At 36.6% G+C, this 27,266-nt stretch overlaps 1 protein-coding gene and 1 long non-coding RNA gene across 8 annotated transcripts in view; both read left to right on the top strand.

Moving 5' to 3' along the window:
* PPARGC1A (PPARG coactivator 1 alpha) overlaps positions 1–27,266 on the top strand; it is a 684,512-nt gene that overhangs the window by 622,624 nt on the left and 34,622 nt on the right. For all 7 annotated transcript variants that reach the window (XM_032271915.1, XM_032271932.1, XM_032271939.1 and 4 more), the window contains 3 exons: positions 21,463–21,657; positions 23,617–23,739; positions 24,597–24,801. In XM_032271915.1, coding sequence (XP_032127806.1) covers positions 21,463–21,657; positions 23,617–23,739; positions 24,597–24,801 — 523 coding nt within the window. The remainder of the gene's footprint in view (positions 1–21,462; positions 21,658–23,616; positions 23,740–24,596; positions 24,802–27,266) is intronic.
* Positions 5,455–17,358, top strand: LOC116545431. Its single transcript, XR_004266311.1, has 3 exons — positions 5,455–6,275; positions 7,625–7,635; positions 17,348–17,358. It is a non-coding gene; the product is annotated as an uncharacterized LOC116545431 (long non-coding RNA).

The following is a 27,266-nucleotide window of genomic DNA, read 5'->3' as shown; positions in this document are numbered from 1 at the left end:
TGTATTAGGCTATTTTCATACTGCTGATAAAGACATAGCCAAGACTGGGTGATTTATAAAGAAAAAGAGGCCTAATGGACTCACAGCTCCACGTGTCTGGGGAGGCCTCACAATCACGGCAGGAGGTGAAAGGCACATCTTACACGGCAGCAGACAGAGAGAAAATGAGAGCCAAGTGAAAAGGCGTTTCCTCTTCTAAAACCATCAGATCTTGTGAGACTTACTCACTACCATGAGAACAGCATGGGGGAGTTGTCCCCATGATTCAGTTATCTCCCGCTGGGTTCCTTCCACATCTGTGGGAATTATAGGAACTACAACTCAAGATGAAATTTGGGTGGGGACACAGCCAAATTGTATCAGTGGGTGAGGGTATCACTTAGGCTGGTAAAGTATTTCAATCCAGTTTATATTGAAAAAAGGCCTTTCTTTTCCTTCCTTCCCCCTTTTTCCCCCTTATATCTTCTCATTCATCCATCTGGGATTTACCCAGTGTCTTCCATATCCCAAGCATTATATTAGATACTTGGAATATAGAAATAAATGACACACCCCATCCCCAGGAAATATATAACAGTAAAAAGTTTTTTAAAGGTGAATCTTGCCTTTGAACCAAACAGCTTAGTACAATGCTTGTTTTCAGTATAAAAACTCACCTTTGTGGGACAAGGCTGTCTTCATTTATAGTTCTTATTCCTTCTTTCAAATTATGTTTCTTGGCCAAGTCTGTGGAACTATTGGACTGTATGGCCTCTCAGTCAAGCCAGCCACAGCTGGGAGGCCATCGGAAACTTGTACGAATTTCTGGTAATTGGATACGGCCATAATCAAGTTTTATATGAAGTCTGTGCTGATGATGTGCCTTCATTCTCTAGGTCAGAGGGAAAGTCTGGATGCCTTAATACACCTAAAGCTTAGGAGAGGCCTTTTCTGAAATAGCTGTCAAAGGGATTTCCATGACCAAAGTAACATAACTATGCCAAAAATTCTGTGACCTGATAAGAAATCCGTTGCCTGGATTCCTGGCAACATTTCTTAAAACTAAAAATGATTCTCTCTTCTCAGAACTAACACTCAGTATCAGAGTGACTTATCTGACACTTGTCATGTACACATGGCCTTGTGTCATTAGTTATATTTTCACTGTTCCTGTCTCACTCCCTTGACTGGATTATAAACTCTTTGAAGCTAATAAAAATAATATTGACAACGGGTAATATTTATTGAGGGTTTCTATGTGCCAGGCAGTATTCTCAGTACTTTATATGTTTCATTTAATTTTTACAACAACTCATGAGGCAGGTATTTTATCATTATCTTCATTGTGTGTGGGGAACTGGTCCCAGGCATGTTTAGTAGCTTGCTCTAGGTCCCCAATCCTAGTAATTTGCAGGGCTAGTATTCATGCCTAGACAATCTGACTCTAGAACCTGTACCCCTGTTTACTTCATTGTTTGTCTTCGCTAGATAACTCATGCCTTACTACATGCTGACTTGCAAGTGGAAGACAGTCCAGAAATTAAATCATTGATTTATGAAACAGTTTTCTAAATGTCTCGTAATTTTATCAAGTTTCTGTATATCCTTCTGGGTAGGAGATATAAGGCAGTTGTTATTATCTTAATATCCTTGGTGAGAATACAAGGGAATAGGGCTTATTTCAGGTACAGCAAAGACTTTTCTACATAAATCCCTCCTCATTATCATCACTGAAAATTCACAGTCGCTAAGTGCTTATCAGGGTCAAATATGGAAGCATGTCCCATCTCCAAATTTGATATTCCTCCTGTACACATCTAGGACATTTGAGTATCTCTTCAAAATGTATCTCACTGATTTGAGGTAACATAGAAGTATAACTTAGGAATAATTTATTTTCATTTTTAAAATAAATAATAGTCCTTTGGATCATTGTAATAGAACATATGAAGTATAATGACTGTAAATTAATGTTGTTTTATGCTTTATTTTCTGTACCATGTTTCTATCTTACATGTCTCTCAGTTTCCTCACTTTAAAAGATGTTCAAGGGCATGCCTGCCACTAAAAACTATCCTTTCTATACTTTCTTTAATCAAACTATGAAGTTTTATGTATTTAAAAATGTTGCTTGTATTTTGGTTTCTATAATGGAAACCTTCTAATATAGAAAACTGGTATCCCAAATGCTAAATGATTAATTTTTTTTAAAAATTCTTTACGAATTTCTTATATAAAAAGGAAAACCTGTGAAGGGAGATCTCTCATAGCTCCAGAATTCAAATTAGCAAATAATTTTGATTGGAATTATTTCATGCAGACCATCCTGTTAACCTGCAAAAAACACTGCATTAGAATTTTTTTTAGGGCAGTGATGATCTAGCTGGAAGTGAGGCAATTGGTATACAAATACACAAGCAAACACATATTCATGCATCTGCATATCTGAGTCATGTGTATAAACTATGTATAAAACATGGCATGATGCTGTATAATGCTTTAAAAGAGTTAGGTTGGTGTGCTTAGTCAGTATCTCATGAGAGACGAGAACTCAAACAGGATCTTAAGCTTTAGGTTTTCTATGAAGAAAAAAAAAAAAAAGAAAAATATTTTATAGTGAAGATACCAAAATGCAGAGGTAGAAATGGGGGAGGGTGGATTTTTAAAATGACAATCGGAGGTAGGCAGGAAAGAGAATGAGTGATGTGACCTGGATGGGAGGCACGGACAATGAAGATTGACCTGAAAATCCAATGTCAGGGCCATAGGGCTGGAGACAGTGGAAACCTGGGGAGAGCAGCCTCTCTGTCACATGTCAGCTCCTGCTCAAATCCCAATTTCTCTAGATCTTCTGATTTATTTTTTAAAAGCAGAAATTTCAGATAAAAGTTGCAGTTTAATAACTTGTTAACGAATCTAATAATGTTTAAAATCCTTTGGGAAGCAAAACCATGCTAGCCAAATATGTCTGGGCTAGTTCTTCCTGAAGACCTCTAATTTGAAACTTGAGCTAGAAAGAATGAAATAATTCTATATTTTAATCCAAAATTTTGTGGCATGCCTTCTTAGTTGGGATTAATTGTAATGGAACAGAATATTTATGCCCTGCATGGTGGGGACAAGTAGAAAATGTGCTGAATTGATGGAGAAAACGAGAACTTTGCTTCTGAAACTCGTTTGTGGACCAGCTTGAGCATCACCTGGACGCTTGTTAGAGATTCAGAATGTGAGGCTGTGCACTAGACTTCCTGAATTAGCATCCGCATCTTAACAACATCTTCAGGTGATTCATATTCACATTAATGTTATAGAGGCACTGGATGTAGTATACTGAATGTTCTCGTTTTAAAATAGCTTCTGTAAGACACAGCATACAGCAAAAGTTTGAAGAGATAGCAGAATCTCAGAGAATCTTTAGTGTAACTAGTAAAACATGGGGCAAAAAAAAAAAAAAAAAAGATTCAGTCTTACTGAAGCCTGAACAGAGCAGTTAATATGGTAATGCTGATATATTTAGTAATGTGTTCACAGCATAAAGTTCTTTACGAGAACTTGATGTGCCAAACACAAGACTCAACACAGTTTATGCATGTATTTAGTAATCAGTAAATTACCTTAGATAATAAGTAAATTGTTGAATCCTGGACAACTGATAACATCATTTGCTCTCACCTGTTTTTTTCAATGTTGTGCTGAGCCTCAAGTATAAATTGAATAGAGTGACCTTTTGATACTCTATGAAATTGACTACATTTCCTAAGATTCTGTGGTTTCAATTACCATAAATTTTTGATATTGGGTCCACAGCCATTGCATTGCCCCAGCATAACAATATCTTATCGTTGGTTCTGATAATACAGTAGGCATCAGCACAACATATTGTTACTACCACTGTATGTGTGTGAGCATGTGTGTGTGTATGTTCTCAGTCAGAACTTCATGTCAAGTGCAGGAGCAATCTGCAGTTTACCTAGATTAAATCTGGTCACTGTGAGTATTTCAAGATGTGAATGATTTTTTTTTTTGCTCCAGTGATAGAAATTGTGTTCTAGGTTGCTAGCTGGATCTTGAGTTTGTGAGATGGATAAGTCAATTAGTGGTTCCTCACTTTATTAGCAACTTAATTGTCGGAATGTAATGAAACTTCTGAACTGCAACAACTCATTAGAAGCAATGAAACACATGACATTTTTTTCTAGAACATTCAGTGAGCTTTCTCCCCCAAAGAGATCTTGAAAATAAAATTAAGTTTAAATTTATACCTATGAAGGTATAACGGTTTTGAATTTTGCCCTGAAAAATGTTCTAGAAAAGTTAGGGTCACTGAAAAGAGGGGAACCTGCATTTGAATTACCACTTGGACACATGTTTGTTATGTAAACTTTGATGAGTTACTTATCTTCTTTAAACCTCAGTTTTCTCATCTGTAAAAAGGTGATTTAATAGTTATTTCAAACAATCATTATGAAGATAAAAGGAAACAGCGTGTGCAAAGGGCTTGATGGTATCCCTAAAGCACAGCAAGAGCATAGTCAATGATTGCTATTGTCACTCTTTAATTTTCAACCTGGATATTTTAATTCGCTTGCCTTTGTCTTGAAATAAGTTTGATTTTCTTTCTTCAAGGCTAAAGACATAATCATTAAAAGTCATGTATCCCACTGTATTATCTACCAGAAACGAGGCTAGAAAGGAGACTGTATTTTGCTGCCATGCTTGTACTTTATAGAAACTGATGGTTTCTACCAAAGCAGGAGTTTACTTTTTAGTTCCTTGGTAGATCGTGGTTGTTTTCACTTGGACTTTATGACAACATTACTCTGATCTCTGTCATAGAAGCTCAAAGAAAACTCTTGCTTCTCCCCTTATGCTTTATTATAGCCATAGCTCCCAAAGATGATCTTGACGATACATAAGAAGCAGTACAAACATTGCGAGTGGTGATTCAACCTTTAACTTACATTTCAAAGATAGTATTAGGTTGGTGCAAATCTAATTGCAGTTTTTGCCATTGAAAGCGATGACCAAAACCTCAATTATTTTTGCGCCAACCTAATTATTTCCTGAAGCCTATAGCCAAAACAAACAGTGTAACAGGAAAAGAGTATTTCATTTCCAACTGAAAGTTACAATAAAATTATGGATTACTCCGTGCTCCTTCTAACTCCCTTTTCTGGTTTTTCCTTTCCTTTCTCTTCATAGTTTTGTTTTTGTCTATTTTATTCCCTTCATTCAACATTTAAATAAGTGTAAGATATTGTAGACGAATGACTCTACTGTGTAGCTAGGATGCTGGAAACGTCATGAGGACAGGAGCAGTGTCTGTGAGGTCCATGGCTATGTCCCCACATGCCCGAAGCACCTGAAAAAAAAAGTTCTAAATCTACAAATGAATAAAAGCCAAATAATAAATGAATAAATGAATAAAGCCGAATAAAACAAGACTATGACCTTCAAAGAGCTTAAATATGTATTACGGTGCTCTTTATGCCCAATATCTCATTTAATCCTAACCACAATTCTATGAAGCATATGTCTCCGTTTTTACAGTTGATAGTACCGGGGTTGCAGGGCACAGATGCCTTCCTCAAGGACACAGGCCTGTACATGATAGAATTATAATTTGAAACCCTTTTTTCCTAAGGTTAAATCCCTTAAGACTTTGAGTCTACTACTTTGGAAATATTCACAACAGACCTAATATTGATAGGAACAGCAGTAAAATGAGAGGTCCTGGGTTAATGTTTCAAGAATATTGAATGTTCTTCCAGGCACGAATTGAGCAGCAATTGATGCCGAAATGGCACCAAATTATTTTGCTATCAATTGCTAAAGCCTGGTGTTTTCATATCGTGTGCGGATCTATTCCAGGGCCATCTCTAGCTGATAGCATCAGATCTTCCACCCTGAAGAGATTACAGCTGGCTGACATCCCAACAAACAGACCTGAAAAGTTTGTCTACAACCACTGATAGGAGCTCAGCGAGGAGGACTTTGGGAGAGGGTTAGCTCGAGGATGTCTTGATTTCTTTTCTGCTTCTGTGGCTTTGCTATAGAGTCTCAGACAAATACTCCCATTGTTTTTATGCTGTTTGTTATAGTCTACTTGCTACTGTGAGGTGTTGTGAGGAAGAAATAAATTTAAGTCAAGAATGCAACTATATAAGCATGGTACAAATTCAGTAAATATTGCTTGAATGATTTTATCTGAGAGGAGTGAGTATTTAGCACTACATTTTTATATAATGCTTCTTAACTCTTCCTTAAAGCACATAATGATCAATGCTATTTTTTATGTCCAGTAACCTTATGGGACAACCATGGCAGATTTCACTGCTGCCTTTTTACAGATCAAAAAATTAAGGCTGAAGAAGACAAATTCAAAAGCAGGGCCACACAGTTGTGTAGACCTGGGCTGACCTTGATTAATTATTGAATCACACTTTAGCTATTTCTCTTCCCATTTTCTCATGTATGGCACACACAAACACAGTCTTTGTTTCTTTATTTTTATATATTTTAAAGAATAAAATGCTCGTTACAGAAAATTGGAAAAAGACAAATGGACTTAACGTCATCTGAAATCTCACCTTCTTGTAATATTTTGGGATTCATTCTTTTAGGCTTTTTTCAGTATCCATGCATAGATGGATCATGGACTGAACAAACGCTATTTGACTACTTTCTTGATTCATTTCATAATATTTAATGGCTATGTTTCATTTTAACAAATGTGTGCCTATATAATTGTTTTAATAGGCATCAAGCATTTCATGGTATGGGTTCTCTGGTTACCTTTTTATTTTTAAAGCTAGGCACTTGTAGCTTACGCAGCCTATGATCTGTGATTCTTTGTTTATAAGGGTGTTCAATCTGATGGCAGTAGTCAGTCATTGTAATAAGGCTCCTGGCTGGCCCGTGCCATCATCATACACTAAAGAGACTTCATGACTTAAGATATTTCATGGACTCACAAGTACTGAAACAGGGTCTGAGTGGGTAATTGGGGAGATAACTAGGACTCAGGGAAGAAAACTCCTTCAGTCAAGGGGCCAGAGTTGGTATGCACTGGACAAAGATGAAACATCCATGTTCTATGTCATGTGTGAGGGATTCTGGGCATCTCAGAATGCCACAGCTGATTCTCACTGATGGGCAAGCCTTCTCCTTCAGCCCTCACAATAGATCATAAGAAATATTCTCATCTTTCCTCAAAGGTTCTATTATTTAATCTTTTAAGGGAGTGATTCTTAGTCCTGGCTTCCATGAGAATCTCATATGGGAAGATTTTAAAATTACTAACTTCCACCTCCAAAGATACTGACTTAATTGCTCAAGGGAATTACTAACTCCCACCTGCAAAGATACTGACTTAATTGTTCAAGGGGGTAGGGAAGGGGCAAGCATATATTTTTAAAAGTGCATACATGATTAAATTTAGAGCCAAAATTGAAAGTCACTACTTAAAACATCTGTTACTCTCTGTAAGGGTCAGAAGAAAACTTTTATCCCAGTGTGAAATCTTTTCTAAGAAAAAATATTTATGCATTGATTTTATAAATAAGCCTGAATTTTAAAAATCTAATTTGGCTTTACTTAAATACAAATAGAGTTCTCATTGCTTCTTTTCATTTATTCCTCACAGCTGTTTATTTTGTTTATAGTAATTTATTTTGTCAATCATCTATCTTCCCCCAACAGAATAAGCTCCTTGAAGGCAGGGATTTTAAATTATTTTGTTCATTGCCATATCCCCAGTGTCAAGAGTGCCTGACACATGGTAGGTACTTGAAAAATTCTTGTTAAAATTTTGACACTGATTTTAATGCGCAAATCACGATTCCTACTCCCAGGAAGCTTGCGATCTATTAAAAGCACACAGATATGAAAATACAATGCAATATTTCTATGGAGGTTAATATATTGGAATATATTTACAGTATGTTAAACAATGTAGAATTTTAAGGAAAACATATGGCAAATGTAAGAGAAAGAGTCTTTGCTACTTATTTCCTTTTCTTCTCCTGATAAGCAACATGGTATAATAGAAAAACTAAGGAGCCAATAGGTCCAAAACAGATGTAGAATTAGATCAGTTACCAGATGACATTGAGAAAGTCTGTTTATCCCTTTGGATGTCAGGCTTCTCAACTCCAACATCGTAGTGTTGGGAGAGTTGACCACGCAGCTTTTACTCTTCAGTGTTTCCATGTTGCTACATCCTGTCATTATAAGAGCCACAACATGGCCAGGCATTAAATGGCATGTTTTTCCCTTTCATTGTCCTGTATGTCTCAAATTTTTATCCAGATTAATTTACACTTCTCTTGTCATGTCCCATGCTGTACATGTGCTTTAGGTACATGTGCTCTTTCACCCTGTTATCAAACTCACGTTAAATATGCCCCTTTGAGATTATTAGCTACTTTGTCTAGCCCAATGTCCTATGTTTCTCCACTGTGCGTGCTCTCTACATATGCATGTAAGTCACTGATAATCATGAATGAGTCTGCATTTGGAACTGATTCAGTGTGAAGTATTTAAAGATTCTTCACAAGGGGCTCACTCAGTCTGGCATTAAAAGAAGCTCCGTATCTAAATCCTAGGAGATTGCAAACTTACTCAGATGCTTTGGAAACCTAAACCCATGTAAAATACTTAGATACAAAGTCATTGAGAAGATGAACTTCTCATATTGTATTTGTTTGGAAAGCATTTATTGACAACCCGTAGCTCTGTGCAGAGCACTTTAGTGGAATTTGAAAGTTAGTCAAGGAGTCAAAGACCCAATCCCAAGCTCTAAGTAGCTCCTAGTTTCTTGGGGAAGGGAGCTGGAAAGGCACAGCGGATTAGCATGGAGCACACTTTGATTTATTTCACCCTAGATGGCCTCACAGAAAGGACACCTTGCCTCTGAATAGCTTCCAACCACCTTGAGACAATTTTGTCTCATTCTAATGCCATTGCCAGGATATTACAGTAATCAGATCATTTGACATTACCTGCATCTTAGTGTCCCCAACTTTAATATACCATATAGATCCAAGTGTCAGGAATCTGCAGCTGCGCAATTTCACACATATCTTGTGGTGCTAAGTCTTTATGAACAAATAGCACTGACCTCTGCGATGGTGCCTTCTAAGCACTTCTTTTCATCAGCAAATATACTATCTTATATAGAACTTACTGGTTGTAATAGGAAATTATTCTTCCTTACATAGTCTAAAAATCACTGGTTATGCCCAGGATTAATGTAGTCCGCTAATTTGTAACAGCAGAGCTTTGTGAGGTATTCACTGCAGGCCTCCTTTCTGAAGTCCTGGTGCTGCTGTTCTGATTGATCAATGTTCCTGTGTGATGTTTGTTAAACATTTTGCCTATCAACCCCCTCCTGCTTATACCTGTATGTAAACCATGAAAAAGTAATTTCTTACTCATTGCAAATTTTCCTCAGGACCTTTGGCCCTTACTTTTACTCTTTTCTCTGCCTAAAATATTTCTTTCTTAGCAGTTATGCCTTGCTGCTTCAAATGCTACCTCAGTTTTTTTCTCTCTCTGTGTATGTATGTGTGTGTATATATATATATTTCTTTGCATGGGTGTATATGTTTTATTTATACACATATCAGTATACTGTACATATTCTCCCTATATATAAATATAAAATCTATCTAATATAAAATCTATTATTATCTGCCATCCTCTCACCACAAAACTAAAATGTAAGTTCCTAGAAATCAAATTACAGTACATAGCAGGCACTCAATAAACATGTGTAAATAAATATATATATATATAAAATATTTATAAATATGCACATGAATATGCATGTTATATGTATCTGTAAATATGATACAGGTCTGCATGTGTGTTCACAAATGAAGGGTGTGTCAAGTGTAGGTATTATAATTCATTTCAGTATGCATTGAAGGTGATCATTCCATGTGATAACTGGCAAACAGCCAGTGATCGTGTCAAACTATGCCTGCCAACTGTACCATCTCAACCTAACAGGTAACTGGGAGATAATGAACTTTATACAAATTGTAGGAATTTTTGGGCAATTATCTATTTAGTAATTCTGGTACGATATTTACAATTTCTATATTGTGTTGGCTTATTGCATAGACTGTTCTTCCTTTTTCACTTCATTTGTTCATGTCTTATCTCTTCCTTAAATTTGTTTTTAAGAAATCTGTATTTTGTCTCACTTATTCTGAATTCAATCTAGTGCATGAAAATTATAATAATGATATTATTAGTAGTAGTAAACATAAATCCTCACTATATACCAGGCACTGTTCTATATGATTTGCATGGATTAGCTCAGTCAATTCTCAAAACAGCCCTGTAGTATAGGTCTTATTAAGGTTAAGTAACCTGCCGAAGGTCACACACCTTGGAAGTGATGTACTCAGGACCCCAAATCAGCAAATTTAACTTTGGAGTCTATATTTTGCCTCATTGCCTATTTCAAATAATAAAAAATGTTATAAGGCATTGTGGCCTCTTTTGAGATTTTTTGAAATATCTTAAAAAGTTGAGAAATGCTTAAGACCTCTGTGAAGATATATAGAAGAAAATCCTTAAGAATCATTTAGCATGTAGTCTATGTAATAAAATAGACCCCAGAACTAAAATGAACTTTATGATAATGGTGATGGTCAGAAGACGTTGAAGAAAGAGAATAATTGGCAATAAAAAGACTGAGCTGCCTTAGGACTATCAAAAACAAATTCAGGAAGTGAATAACCAATATGCTGTAATCAACAGGGAACGATGGACCATAGAACAACTAGGCATATTAATGTAAGATACTGAGAAAAAGAATTCACATAGAATAAATAAAACGATGTTAATAATAACTGTTAAGATCTATAATCACATGTGTCAAAGGGAATAAATCTGGCATACACAGAATCATAAATTTCAACTTGATTTACACACTATTTAACAGCCACAAAAGAGCAAATAATCCAAACTTGCCTGATTATCAGAATCACTTGGGTTGCTTATAAAAATTATAGAATCCCAGGCTGCACCTCCCAGGTCAGTTGTTCTCAACTGAGGGCAGTTTTGCCTCTAGGAGACATTTGGCATATTTGGAGACATTTTGAGTTATAACTGGAGGGGTGCTACCGGCATCTAGTGGGGAGAGGCCAGGGATACTGTTAAGAATCCTAAACATACAGGACAGCTCCCAAAACAAAGAATTATGTGGCTCAATATGTCAACAGTGCTGCAGTCCAGAACCCTGTATCTAGAGATTTGGATTCAGTGGTTTGTGATGAGGCTTTGAAATCTGCATTTCTATCTATGGATCTAAGTTTTTCTGATAAAGGATTAGAAGAATTGGACTTGTTGAAAAACATCCCATGGGAGAGAATGCTTAAGGTAGACTTTGAGGTAGGGAGAGAATAGGAACAAAAGATGTTAAACGGAAGAACATTCAAATAGAAGAGCAAGTCACGCTCAGTAGGATTAAAAAAAAAAAAGGCTATGAACTAACACTGGGCCAGCCCACAGTAAATAGTGAGAATCAATTGCAAAGCAACCTCCTCTTTCTGCATGGAAGGCCAAGTGTGCCTCATGGCATGTAACTGCATCTCCCACCTTAGATTTTAGCTGATAATAAATACATTCTATGTCAATCTAACTAACTTCTTAATCTACAATATGAAGATAAATTAAAATAGCCCATGCCCACTCATTGTAATAATCTCTTCAATAAGATCCTGATATATAAAGAAAGGGAGTGAGAACGATATTTCATCAGATATATCTGGTTTAATATCCAACTCTGCTTCTCATTAGCCATGAGAATTTGGAGATAATAATAGGGTTAAATGTGTGATTTCAATTAAATAATGCATGTAAAGAAATTAACATTAGGAACATAGAAAGTACTCAGCTGTTATTATTATTATTTATTAAAGTAATATTTATCTCAGAGAACTATGATATTATTTAAATGAACAGGAAAAGTGCAAGTTCAGATTTAAGATGATGGCAGGTTCTTATTATCAATCATAGCAACTGATTATTTTGTGCTTTGGTTTGTTTGAAGAGGCTTGAGAAAATCCTGTCTCACAGAACTGAGTGTTTTGAAACGGCTCCAGGTTTTAAACTATTCACCCTCAGTTCTTAAGATATATTTTTTTAACCCAAAGACAATAAAAATTATTCAATTTGGCTGCTTAATTTGGTCATGGTTTCCACTGTGTTTCTGTATTTATGATAAGAAAATAACACACTTGAGTCTGTTTTCTAAAAAAAATAAAAATAAAAAAAATAAAAACTTCTATTGGCTATGAATTAAGGTATGTAAATACACAAGATATATCATACACTATAATATAATCAATCCTTATACCAGCTATTCTAGTGTCCAGGGCTCTGTGAAACGCAGCTTAAAAACTTCTAGCTAAGATTAGTATATATTAATATATATTGCCAGCTTAGAGATGAGCATATTATGTGGTATGGAACCAAGAAGCTCACCACTCTAGTCCATATAGATTACGTCGGTGATTTTCTCTTGACTAGAGAGTCAGCACTCCTACATGGTCAGGTAGTAGGTTTGTCTGGCATGATTTTCTCTTCGCAAAAGCATCTTGACTCTTTTAAGATGTTTGCAAATTGATTGCTTGATGATGTGTTCCAGTATCCTTCCAGACAACAGAGTTGGGTTAATTTCTGCATTTTCAAGACCCATTTAAACTTCCTCTTTTACAAAAGATAAGCATTACATTCACTTCTATAGATTCATTGCCTAGGAGTTCATTTCAGAGTTAGCCCCTCTATAGCTGTAGCTGTTCATATTCTTTCCTCCCCACGAAGTATGTATCACTTGCTTGCCTGGTCTATCAGCAGGTTTATGTGAAATGAAGGTGAGATTATTCTAAATCATAGCCAAAGCTAAACATTATTAAGAAGACACATTGTCTGGAGGTGGGAGGAGGTGAGGATTACAGAGAAAATAACAACAACAAAAGAAGAATGAAAATTTGTATATTCTTATGTTGTCAGGATGGATTAGATGTTTTAGTTACTATTCTTACTCTTTTTAGTTAAGGATCTACTATATACTAGGTATCTCAACAATAATCAAATAGGCCTCACCGACCTCCTCTTTTAGATAGTTCATGAAGATGATAAATCACTAAAATATCATGTTGAGTCAGAGATGAATGCCAAAGGGAAAATAATCTAGGGAAAATAGGTAGAATGTGTCCAGAGTAGTTGGAAATGTTGCACTTAGAAGGTGACATTTGAGTAAATGAGGGGACAAAAGGACAATGCATGTGGCCATCTGGCAGAAGAACCTTCTAGGTAGAGAAAATAGCAAGTGCAAAGGCCTTAGGACAGGAGAATGCCTGGCATTTTTGTGGACTAATGAGATCAGACTGATTGGGAAGGATTCAGACAGGTAAATGGAGGGTTGTTAGGGTCAGATGAAGTTGGCTGAGTGTAGAGCCACCATACTCCAGTTAGCCTGGTGTAGTCTGGGTTCATCCTTGAGTAGCCGATTATGTACATTATCCCCTCTCCCTCTGAGAAGGGTTCTGCTTGGACGATAAATTATATAGTGATCCTTGGTTAGTAAGTCACTCAGGATTTTGGCTTTTACTCTTAAAGACATGGGAAGCCATGGAGGGTTTGGTCAGGAGAGGGGTGAGATAGGACTTAGATTGCATCAGGATCACTTAGTCTTCTCTGTTGTGAAATATTTGAGATGGAATGGCAAGTGGCAAGGGTGAAAATAGGGAAGCCAGTTAGGAACTGATATGGCTTGGCTCTGTGTCCCCACCCAAATTTCATCTTGTAGCTCCCATAATTCCCACGTGTGGCAGAAGATGACTGAATTATGGGAGCTGGTCTTTCCTGTGCTGTTCTCATGATAGTGAATGGGTCTCATGAGATCTAATGGTTTCAAAAACTGAAGTTTCCCTGCACACACTGGGTTTTTTTTTTTTTTTTTGCCTGCCATTATCCATGTAAGATGTGACTTGCTCCTCCTTTTTTCCACCATGATTGTGAGGCCTCCCCTGCCATATGGAACTGTGAATCTAATTAAACCTCTTTCTCTTGTAAATTGCCCAGTCTTGGATATGTCTTTATCAGCAGCATGAAAATGGACTAATACCAGAAACCTATGGAATTGTCATTCTAAACTATGCAATGCAGCCGGAGAATTGAGTTGTTTCACTTGAGGACATGTAGCTAGCTGGTGGTGGAAATGGATCTAAGATCAATTCTCCTGACTTCCAGTCTGGAGTTCTTCCCACAATGCCCAGTTTCTCTTTTAGTTTAAACTTGAGAACAAGTAGAATCCTTTGCTCACTCTTTTCAGGCCTGTTAAGTCTCCAGTGTGAAGGCACAACTCAGTTCCTTCTTCCCATTGTGAGAAATAGGTATGACCCCCACCAACCTCCCTGAGCCTTTTTCCCCTTTCCCCTGAAATAGCTCATTTTGCACATATTAACCAGGAATTTTTAGAACTCTCTGTTGAAACTCTGTATTTATACTTTTAGCTCTTATAACTCTACAGAATAATGAATCTCACATGTACAGTACATATTTATTAACTCATGAAGGTGTGATATAAGCAAATATAATCGAATCTAAGTACAGATATGAATACATTTTTTGCCTGCTTAAATAGGAATATATGTATTAATTGGAATTAAATGGATTCCCACAGGTCTAAATATGTCTGCAAATTATTTAATTTTGTTTATATTTTATTTCCACTTGATTCTTATTTTATTTTTACAGGAATTAACCCTGGTTTTTGATCGTTGCTTTCCTCAGTTACAGTGGTTAACTGAGAGGAACAATGTGTATACAGATTATACATTTTTGTATAGTCAACTACAATTGAATACCAGAGAATCCATTCAAGGCATTGATATATACTTGTGCCTTAGATTCTGTTTTAAATATATGTACTTGAGATGTAAACTTATGGGTGTGATATGGACAGACACATTTACATACATGATATTTCAAGTAGCCTGTATGCCCATGGGGAGTTACTCAGACAGTGAAATTAAAATTTGTGTTCTTTCTACTAGCCTGTAAATTCCAGCAATTTTGGCATCCAACAGAACAAAATAGATTGTACATAATGTGCTTATCTCTTATGGGAATGAAATAAGTATAAGCTAACTCTCAGAGCATATGGAAGAAATGAATGGACACAAAAGCATTTTATAATGTGTTATGTAATATTAGGTGGTATTTATTGTCTTGATTTTTTCATTGCACACATATGCTTGAGATTTTTTTATTCCCACCTTCCAGTGCCCATACCTTATTTGCTGCCCTGCATTTCATATCACAAACAAAAAGTAATTGGGTTATTTTAAGGACTTCTCCTTTGAGTAGGGTAGGAGCTAGGAACCTCTAAGTCATTACATGTGGGATTCCACCCATTTTTGATTGAATGTGTGACAAAGGGTCAGACATACTGTCAATGCCCACACTTGGGTATAAAAGAAGCAAAATCAAAATTCACAGTGGATTGCAGAGAGTTTAGAAGAGAAAGAGAAAGAAAAGGAAAAAAATCAACTGTTTGAACATGGGTATTTAAAATATTTAACAACCTCTTTGGCAAAGGCTTAGATTACTTCAAGTAAACACATACAGTGAAGTGGTATCTGTTCTGATTAGAACGAGTTAAACAAAAAAGCTAAAAACCTCAACTTCTATTCCAGTAGTCTACTCTGGATTGTTATTTCTAAATTTTATTGCAGAAAAATACTTAAGTTTTTTTTTTTTTTAATTTTGACTTTAGTTTCTTATAAATATTGAATCAAACTGTATACATTAGGACCAAAATCTGTATTTATGCAAATATTTTCTGCTGATCCATGCATGAAACTGAGGTACAGGGTTTTATATATGAAGATTCAGGAAAGGGACACACCTATGACCCATTGTATTTCTTATTTGAACTCCTGAATCTGTTATAAAAGTTGCTTTCCCATGTTATTTGAACTCCTGGTGGGGCGTAGTGGAACCAATAATCCAAAGTAGTGGATAATCCAAGAATGTCATTTATATTTGGCTTTGGAATACATTACCAGATGTTACTCTAGCAGATTTCCTTTCCTAATTAGGCCTCACTTAAAGTAGGAGTTAATTTTGTCTTCATTAGCTGTTTCCAAGTCAGCAGGATGGGGCAAGGAGGAAGCCCGGGGCATGCTGGGTATTTGGGGGGAGTTGGCCCAGTGCTAAATGTCTGCGGTAGATCCTGTTCAAAGAATAAAATTCAAATGCAGATAATCAAGTTGATGGGAATATACACTGGAAATGTTTATGAACACCTTCTTGAAGAATTCTCAGGCTTTTATCAACTCTTTTTTCTTTCTATTAATCACGAGTGCAAAAAATTAGGCAAATAATCACATTAAATTTTCCATAGAAAAAAAAGAGACTCAGAGAGGTTAAGTCACCTCTCACACAGATTGATCTCTGAGTACACAGTACCTAAGATACTGAAACTGATTAATGAATGATAAGAAGACCCCACTGTTTCCTTCTTATTGATGATTTGAATAATGAGGAAGCAAGAATTCTCCTGGCCTAATTCACATTAAGAGAGCCAAGATAATGAAGCTGTGATTAAATGGCTATTAAACTATTTTTATCAAACAGAGATCAAGTGAGTGTGAGAATCTGGGGACTAGAGTGTAATTGCAATCCTACAAGATGCAGAAAAAATTACTAACATGAGCAGGGCATAGTCCTTTCATGATAGCTCACATTTAGAAGTCTTTGGGATACCACATGCAGTATTCACTCTGCATTTCTCCCTTCAGGTGGCAGTTAGCATCTCAGAGTCCCTCCTCTCCTCTTTAATTTAGTGGATTTGTTGACCCTCTGTGTGCAGTTGGGTGAGTTGAATGCATTGCCTGCCACACCTTGTATAACCAGTTGGAAGATCCCTTTGCCAACTGTGGACTAAGGAGGAAGACCCAAATGTTACAAACTGGGTCCAAAGTTTTAATCTGGAAGTGCCCCTGGGCACCTAAAGGGACAGAACCGATCTTCTTTCAACTGTGCCTTTTAAATTATGTCAGACTAGTACAGGTCATAGAGGGACTCAGCTGTCCCAAAGAGCAGAGATAAACTTTCTCATTTTGTTGACTGTTCTGAGCTATCATTTATTAATGACATGGCAAGACTTAGGAATTGTTGCAGATTCTAAATTTTGGGTTGTTAGTATAAATTCCTGTGTATCATCTGTCACTAGAAATTCTTTACACCGTGAGTGAATGTCTGTTGATGTGCTTCTTTCTTCCTAGAGGGCCCTTAGAGAATAAGGTGTTACAGTCACATAGACCTTTATTTAGGTCAGAAGAATTGCATTGTGTAAGGAGAACCCAAGGTTGACACCCACCGTGGGAAATGCTGTTTGATAACCACAGAGCTCAGCTGTAGAAATGCCCATTGGCCTGTTTTCTACCTTTCCTTCTGCCTCTGCTGCCAGCTCCAAGGCTGAGCTTAGTTTGTGCAGCTGTAGATCACTATCTAATTGGTGACCTGCTCTTTCTTCCTCCCTCCTCTGCATTTTCTTTTCTTTTTTTCCAACTCAGATGGAGCTAAGAAGTACGTATATACATATATATATATATATATATATATGTATATATGTATATATGTATATATGTGTGTATATATATATATGTATATATGTATATATGTATATATAATATATATGTGTATCAAATAGTAATTTCAAACAATTAGAAAGCAGTATCAGAGCCAAGTCTTTGAAAGGTTATCTTGCAATGTCAGTGCAGTGACTAATGTGTTTCTATACTCTGTCACCTGTGAACAGACATGTGTTAGTAGGCCAGTGTGCTTCCTCTGTGGTGACTTTGATTTATTTGCTCTGTAAATTGGGACCAAAGCAATAATGGGAAGTGACATTAATTGTTTAACAGAGTCCTCTTTGTCACATCCATTGCTTTCTCCGGGTGTTTGATTGTTGAGACTCATGCTAAACTAATTGAAATTGCCACAGTGAGGGACAGTATCCACTCACTATTACATAAACACAAAGAGTCATCAGTAAATATCAAGTTTTCTTCCCAGCTTCCTATGACTAAAGAAAACACAGATAATTTGAAACAATAGCATTTTTTTCCTTCCTTAATTTACAAAAAAAACTTTAGTAAAATAAATGGTCTTGGAGCCCCTCTCTGAGTCACCTGTATATAGAGATAATAACAATAATATTCAATAATCATTTGTAATGGATATGGAATATAAATAATCATTACAGCCCTATGGTAGATACTGGTTGAATAGTAGCCCTTACTACTCACATACTCCAACACACACACACACACACACACACACACACACACACACACACACAAGCCGCCATGCTAATCTCCCATCTTACAAATCCTCCCCTCTCATTGTCTTTCCAGTAGAGAGGGGAATTATAATAGTTGGTGTTTTAATCAGATCTTATAAATTAATTATGACATTATCAAGCTCCAATACCTTTGCCATTGTATTTGTTATACATTCATCCAGACTTATTAAGGAAATTGGAGAAAACTGGTTAATTTAAGCGTTCTTTGTCATTTTAACTTGATTGGAATTATTGTAGTTTGTTTACACTAGGGACAGAGCTATGGCGCTATTGTATTATGTGATTGAAAGCAAACAACAGATTGTAGTATTGCTGGAAAGCCAAACACAAACCTTAAATCATAGTAAACAAAATTATTCATTTATTGGTAAATATTCTTAATTCTTTTTCTTGAGCTATTTTGAACATCAATGAAATAAATCTTTTTGAAAAAATGGGATACTTGGAAAAATGTGCAATTTATTGGAAGTGTGTATGTGTCTGTGTGTGCATGTATATTTGATATATTTTCAAAAATTATTAGATAATATGGAGATAGGTATAATAATGTAAATCTAATAACTTTGAGATGATTTTTAAAATACATATATTTTATTTAAATGTAATTGTGTTCAGAAAAGTTAAATAACCTCAATTTAGTTATTGTATGTGGGGGATTAAAGAAGTGGGTTATTGAAATCTCTGGATACCAGATTACAATCCTGAGCAGAAAATAAGGAAACATCATTTCAGTCCCTTTAATATTAGAATTACACATACAGGGTCCTTCCAAAAGCATATTGAAAGAAGGTAGATTGAAAAGTTTACCTGAGGGTCTGAGGGTATTCAATAAGCTTTAGTTATTGACTGGTGCTTTTTTGATTTTGACAGTTGGTCAGTTTATGGAAGGAGATGGCACCATTTTGAAGTTAACAGTTACCCCTTCTGATTAGGATTTGCCTCCTGAATTAGAGGTTTGAGAGGTTTGGGTTTTTTTGTTGTTTTTTTTTTTGAGACAGAGTTTCCCTCTATCGCCCAGGCTGGAGTGCAGTGGCGTGATCTTGGCTCACTACAACCTCTGCCTCCTGGGTTCAAGCGATTCTGCTGCCTCAGCCTCCCAAATAGCTGGAATTACAAATGTGTGCCACCACACGTGGCTAATTTTTATATTTTTAATAGAGGTGGGATTTCACCATGTTGGCCAGACTGCTCTTGAACCCCTGGCCTCAAGTGATCTTCCTGCTTTGTCCTCCCAAAGTGCTGTGATTACAGGCATGAGCCACCGTGCCTGGTGCCTGCATTAGAGTTTTAAACTTCATACACACTGCACTGCACCCAAACTACTTGACTCACAATCTCAAATCCAGGAACATGAGAGGGATGTGTTATGCAAATTAAAACTGCCAATTAAAGTCCCCTGTGAGTCTAAATGGCTCTTCTTGGTCTCTTGAATCCAAAAGGAGTCCATAATTTTATTTCTGGAAGGAGGCTTCATCAGGAATGAAGGAAAACAATTTTTATGTGAAAATAGAATGTATACGTGATAAAGGCCTGCCTAATTTCTCTAGTAATACAATTTGATTTTCTGATTAGCTGTCTTATTCTGTGATTCTTGTAATTTTGTCAGGTCAATTAACTGGAGTTCAGTGCTAGAGAGAAAGGAAGTGTGGGCACTGCTGGCTTCATTAGATGTCAGCAGCTTAGGTGCATTTTGTAATAAAATCTGTGTGGGATAATTTAGCCCATATTGTTAACGTCATAGCACACAGAACTTTAAAAAGAAGACTTTGGAAAGAGGTCAGTTTGGACAAACGATGTGAAGTGCTAAAAGAAGGAAAAGAAAATGGTCTGGAAGATATTGTTGGCAATAAATGCAGATCAATGAATTATTTAGCAAGTAATCATTGATCAGCTATGCCATGTTCCCAGTGCTGGTACTGGTTGTCCATGTGCATAGAATATAACACATTGCCTTGTTAACAAGGTATGTGTTTGGAAGTCCTTGAACCATTTTTTACAGAGTACCGAAATAAATACTGTATTTTATAATGAATTGTTTACAGGTTCTTCCCTCCCATGGTAGGGTTATTGGAGGGGCAGGGTTTTGTCTTGTTTCTCTTTGTACCTCCCACACTTCACATGTCCCTACCACAGAGTAAGTTGTTCAAAAATGTTTATTGAGTGAATGATTGAAGATTAGCTTTCTAAGAGTGTGTTGGTGAGAATGAGTCAAAAACAAGGTAGAGTATATCTGCAGGAGCCTCTATTAGAAATAATAGTGCACTGGAATAGTATCCAAGCCACAAGAAATGAATGCATTTAAGAAATATTACAAAGAAAGACTTTACTCAGTGACTGATCAGAGAAAGAAGAGTCAAAGTAGGTCCAGAGTTTGAGTCTGAAGAATTATCACCCAAACTAAAGAAGTCAAAAGACATAGCAGTTTTGTTGTAAAAGGTGCAGAGTTTGGGTTTTCGGGATGAGGGAGCTATTATGAAGTAGAAATGTCCAGTGGGCAGTTTGAGATTTATGACTGAAGTTGGGAGAGATGTCAGGGAGCAAAATAAATAAATGATTTTGGAGTGTTCAGTGATGAGATTATAATTGAAACCATGAAAGTATATAGTTGCTTTCGGTACAGCTCGACTTTCTGGTGTCGTTCAAATAGAGAGCTGTCTAGGCAGTTTGGGGGGGTATGCTGTATAGGAGATTCAAGCACTATATCTGAAAATGACATAGATGATGGTTAAAATTCTCTCAACCTCCAAGATTCTCTGTCTTTTCTTTTAGTCAGGGAAAGAAAGCATGAGCAAGTGGAAAACACTTCTGTGACCAAGAAGAGTCATATACAGCAGTTTTAGCACGGACATAACAAATTGCTAAATTGGGCAACTCAACCATCAGAGATTAGTGTAGTAGAGGTATTCATTAATTGTGTCATTTGGACCAAAACATGAATTTGGAGTTTGAGAAAGACATGATCTTTGTGCTCTGGAATGGACATTCTAGATTTCACATATGGTTCACTCATTTGGTCAAACATGTTGATGAATAGTGTTTACTGCCTCCCAGTGTCAACTCTCATCTTCTGTTTTTTTCTGTTTCTGCAGAAGATAGATGAAGAGAATGAGGCAAACTTGCTAGCAGTCCTCACAGAGACACTGGACAGTCTCCCTGTGGATGAAGACGGATTGCCCTCATTTGATGCGCTGACAGATGGAGACGTGACCACTGACAATGAGGCTAGTCCTTCCTCCATGCCTGACGGCACCCCTCCGTCCCAGGAGGCAGAAGAGCCGTCTCTAGTAAGAACCCTTCCTACTGTTTAGCAGGAATTGGAGTTGCCTCTGGCTACCCGCTGCATGGGTATGATGTAGTCACAATAAGGTTTGGATTTTTAATTTAGAATGATGCCAAAGCAATCCCCAAGCACACTCAGAATTGCAAATTGTGTGATTCTCTGTTTAAAAGTGTTGATAATACATTTTTTCATGTAGTCTTATTGCAGTTTTTTTTAACCATCTTTTGCTGTTATGTGTGTGTATTTTTCTTAGTATTATTTATGTTCATGATGCAAACTTAGAAAATGTAGACAACTAAAAAGACTAAAAATTTCACCTGTGATTTCAAAAGACATCTCATATAAAAATGATTGCAATAAACCTTTTGAGATATATCATTAACATATTGGTAAAAATTTAAATATATGTATATTTTTAATGGCTGCAGAGTATTTTATTGTAGGGAAATGTTCTAATTTATTTTGCAATCTTTTATGGGTGGATATTTAGTTTTTTCTTCTATTTTTCACTATTTTGAATTGTATAATAATTGACATATTTGCATTTTTATTCTTATGCATAGAATCCTAGAATTCGAATTGGTAGATCAAGGAATATGTAATATTTTAAGACTTTGGATCCATATTTTTTACGAAGATTGAAAACCTATAGCACATTTGCCACCCAAGTTACTTAGATTTATGGTAGGCAATGAAGACTGAATTTGTTGGCAATGAAGAGAGAATTTTCTTTTCAATGCAGTGCTTGGCCAGAGTTTTATTAGTTCTGAGACACAGTTTACCTTCTCATCTATGTTAGCCATTTGTCATTTGCTATAAATCTGCTATAAGGGCATGCTGTGTAAATTATGGAATGCCATGGTCCTTCAGACTCTAATAGTGTGCTTTGGCATGCCATTTAGAAGTTGTTTCTCTCATATCACTCAGGTTTTAAATGTTAAAATACTCTATGCAAATATATGGAGGCCATACTAAGAGTCCATTGGTTTTTGAGGTTTCTGATATAGAGAATATCTCATAAATAATTGTTATTGATTCTCCAATTTCTCCATTTGTTAGTATCATTGGCTTTTCTCCCTAGTACCCTGATTTCTTTCCATTGATATCAGATTGTTCAGTTTGTTCATTTGGGAGGAGTAGTTGATTCAGAGACATACTGTATGTCAGGACAGGGAAGTCCTTGGGGGTTATCCAGTGAAATGAAGAAATAGAGGTCGGGAGACAGTAAATGCTTTGCCTGTGTCAGAACTCATATCTGATCTACAGCCCAGGACTCTACTTACAAATCCTTTTTTCTTTTCTAAAATCAGTGATAGTCATTCTTTATTCCAGACATTCTTTGAATCAGTAATTTCACATGTTAGGTTATGAAACATGGTTCAAAGTATCACAAAATCTTTTATTTTTTGCCACTTGATTTATTTGGGTTTCTTAAAAGCAAATGTGTATCTATTCCACCCCGCCCCCCGTTGCCCCACTAACCATATTCCACCCCCAGGTCTTCATTTAATAAGGGAGCTTTTCTCACCTAGTAGTGATTTGGAAATTATTTTAGAAAGGTATTTTTGGTTTATTTAAAAAAAATATGTAGATAACACCAACTCCAAATTATTCAGTAACCCCTTATAGCTGGAAATTTTGTGATTTTCCTTCTATTTTTCACTATGATTACTTGTATAATAATCGGCATATTTGCATTTTTGTTCTTATGCATACAATTCTAGAAATTGAATTGGAGGAAAAGGAAATATTTTCATAGTTGGTAGTGTGACGCCAAACTTTTTCTACTCTTTAAATATCCTATTTCCTTTAGCACTATTGCGCTGAGGTGTGACATAAATAAAATGATAGAATTAACTTTTATAATTATAATAAATTACATTTAAAATTTCAATAACTTATTCCAATGCTTAAAAGATGCATAACTTTTCTTGCTTTTCCCTTTCCCTGATAATGTTTCTAGCTTAAGAAGCTCTTACTGGCACCGGCCAACACTCAGCTAAGTTATAATGAATGCAGTGGTCTCAGTACCCAGAACCATGCAAATCACAATCACAGGATCAGAACAAACCCTGCAATTGTTAAGGTACAAATGTAAATTTTTTAACACATGGGGAAGTACTAAAGGATTTTGGCTTGAAGCTGTAAAACAAATGATAAGTTTGTAGGTATTAATTCAGCTGGGACCCCAACGCTGCCTCATCATGGCGAAATAGATTATGAATGGGACTCCGTAAGCAGCCTTTGAGCTACTTTAGGCAGAGTTCATTTACACATTGTCTTCGAGTGTTTGGAATCGAAGTGCCACGGTCTGTTAGTCCTTGCCCACTTTATTGTTACCTGCAGCATCGTGGGCTACGGTAAAATTTGCTGATAAGCTGGTATTATCTATGAATAGCTTTAAGATGCAGGATTGCTGTTTTGCTAGCTGTCTAACCTAAGAAAGATTGCTTTGGAATCACCACAAAACATCTATCGCTGCCATTAATTGGATGGAATGCCGGCAGTTCCATAATTCGGCTAGAAGGCTGTATTAAACAATGTTTGTCTTGCCATTCACTGTGAGTGAAAACGGGGCATTAAGGGGTACTTAAGAGAGCTGTGAGTACTGGGCGTCAGCAACCAGTGGCAAATTAAGGTTTAAACCAGCTTATTTTTTTTTTTATTCACAGTAAAGGTGCTATAGGGTCTTGTTAGTTACATGTTGCTGAGTAGGAACATTAAAATGTAGGAGAAATAAAATAGAAAGCTGCATAAATGTCATTTAGGAATTTTAAATGTAATTTTCTTTCCTTGTTCTGCAAACAATTATTCACAGCTCATAGATCCAGTGCACTTAGACTGAACACTTCATTGAAAAATCCCATCTCTTCAGAAAACCTATATCCATTCTGATAAGGTTCAGTTCACTAATTTTAGCTTTCTTTATGCCTTGTTTTTAAGACTGAGAATTCATGGAGCAATAAAGCGAAGAGTATTTGTCAACAGCAAAAGCCACAAAGACGTCCCTGCTCGGAGCTTCTCAAATATCTGACCACAAACGATGACCCTCCTCACACCAAATCCACAGAGAACAGAAACAGCAGCAGAGACAAATGCACCGCCAAAAAGAAGTCCCACACACAATCGCAGTCACAACATTTACAAGGTAGGCTGGGAACCAAAACAAGCTGTTGGTGAGGGCAGGGGAAGCAGAGAAAGCACACACAAGGTCTGAGGACACACCAACTTCCTGCTTCCATCCCAGCTGTGTCACTCTGTGGAAGAGAATTCAGCACTAATTATAGAGTCGGGGAAGAAATCTTTCTTTGGACACAGGTTAAACATATTCTATTCAGCTGATAGGCAGTCTCATTCACAAGCACCAAAAGGCTCCCGAAATGTTAGCCGGGTAGGGAGGAATTGCAACATCACATGAGGTTCACATGAATCTCTGAATTGCTGAGATAATTGAGGTTATGAACAAACTGGGCTAACCAATTTATTATAGAGCTTTTGTTTTTTCCCTTCCAGTAATGGAAAAAGTGAGGCATGAGTGATTTGTTGTATACACCTTAAGAAGTTGTAAATAGTATTTATGCAGCCACTCTTGATTACTAAGTACATTTTTTTTTCTAATTCTTCTTCTTTCTTCTCCTCCTCCTTCTTCTTTCTTCTTCTTTCTCCTTCTCCTCCTTTACTTCCTTCTCCTCCTCTTCCTCTTCTTTTTGTTCCTCTTCCCCTTCTTCTTCTCCTTCTTCAATCAATTGCTACATTCAGATTTTATTTTGTAGACAAAGATTTGAAAATTCCTGATTGTTTTCTTTCTATTTAAGAAATTGCCTAGATTAAATGAAACATTTGGTTGATTTTTATTATCACCATATATTGCTAGAGAAGACTGATGTTTCTGAGGCAGATCCTGGTGATTTGAGGGAAGCCCCTCTTGGCAGAAATACAATTTTCTCTCTTTTTGGCTCCACCTTCTCAAAACCTTGTAGTCTTAGAAGCCCAAAAGACAGCTTGACAGTAGCAGTTGATTTAAAACTGCCAGCTTCTACTTTTACTTGTGGTAGAAGTAGGCATATTATAGCATACCAATTATAAACATACACCTCTTTTTTGTTCACTTTCATTTTCCCAACTTTTCCTTTTAATTGCAGAGTGGTAGCCAGTGATTTCTGCTTTGAACCATGATTAATTCATATAGGTATGCTGTTATTGCTGTTGATTTAATATGCTTTTTCTCCCAGTGTTTTGAATTTTCTTCCCTCTTCTCTACCTTGATATTAGCCCAGGATTTTCAGGAGCCTTCCTTTAATATTTTAAATTGGCTTTCCATTAGGTTTTCCCTGGTAGATATCTTAAATCCACTGCCCATCACTTTCTGTCAGTTTAGGAAAATCTATTTAGCAGAATGGACCAAATTCTCTTTGCTCCAGCTGGATCTTCCACATAAGCACTACAACAGTTTTTCCTGGAGCAGAACCACTGTGCCATAGGCCTCGTTGGTGGTGAAGGCCCCAGATGAGGGAAAGTGGATGAGCTTACTCTAGTGAGTGAACAAATGAATTCACTGGGTTACTCCTCACCCTGTCCTGGTCATGCATAGATTTTCTGGGGCTGAATTTAAAGTCTTTGTAATATGTGACTCAGCCTGGCAGCACAGGTTTTAAAGCTTTTTTTGTGATTTTTTTTTCTTTTAGTAAACTTTTATAAATCATGACAATGAGGAACTAAATAGGCCTTTGGAGGAAATTTTCTTTAAATGAGGCTTGCTGTATGTGGTATATATCTGTGGCAAGGCACAAAAGGCTCATCCAAGAACAAAGCCTGTTGACAAAAAAAGAAAACAAACAAAACAGACAAAATCCTTTAATTATGAAAGACCTAAAAGAAATGAAACATGGCTGACAAGAACTAATAAATGCTCAACTTCAGTGATTATTTGAATCATACTCAAAATCAAAATGTAGGAGCACAAGATCGGGAGTTTGAGACCAACCTGGCCAACAAGCTGAAGCCCCGTTTCTACTAAAAATAAAAAAAATTAGCCAGGTTTGGTGGTGTGTACCTGTAATCCCAGCTACTTGGGAGGCTGAGGCAGGAGAATTGCTTGAACTCAGGAAGGCAGAGGTTGCAGTGAGCCAAGATCACGCCATTGCACTTCAGCCTGGGTGATAGAGCAGAGTCTGCCTCAAAAAAAAAAAAAAAAAACGAAATGTGGAAAATATGTAAACAATTAGAGATAACTAGGAGGATCGATTGAAATTACCTTTCTTATGGTGTTGTAATTTTTTTTCACTGAACTTCATGTAGGCTTTCCATAAAACATTTTGACGTCAGGTTCTTTCCATTTCCTTAGGATAATTGTCTAGCCATGGTTTACTCATGCATTTCATCCAAATACTGTGAGCTGCATGAAAAAGATGCATTCCTATCTTCAAGTATTCTACTAGTCTCTGGTCTACCAGTCACTGGAACAGTGTGGATTAAACTCTCAGTAAACCAGATCAATACGCCTCTAATGGCAGCATTTGAGAGTCCGGGTTTATTCAGGGATCAGATTCTGTATGGGGTTTGAGGTCTGTCCCCTTCCTATGGCTCTCATTTCCTGTTGCCTTTGGTCTCATT

Source organism: Sapajus apella, unplaced genomic scaffold (genome assembly GCF_009761245.1).
Source record: "Sapajus apella isolate SASKATOON/1434 unplaced genomic scaffold, GSC_monkey_1.0 scaffold5, whole genome shotgun sequence".
Taxonomy (NCBI): domain Eukaryota; kingdom Metazoa; phylum Chordata; class Mammalia; order Primates; family Cebidae; genus Sapajus; species Sapajus apella.
This window is presented reverse-complemented; position numbering and strand designations above follow the sequence as displayed.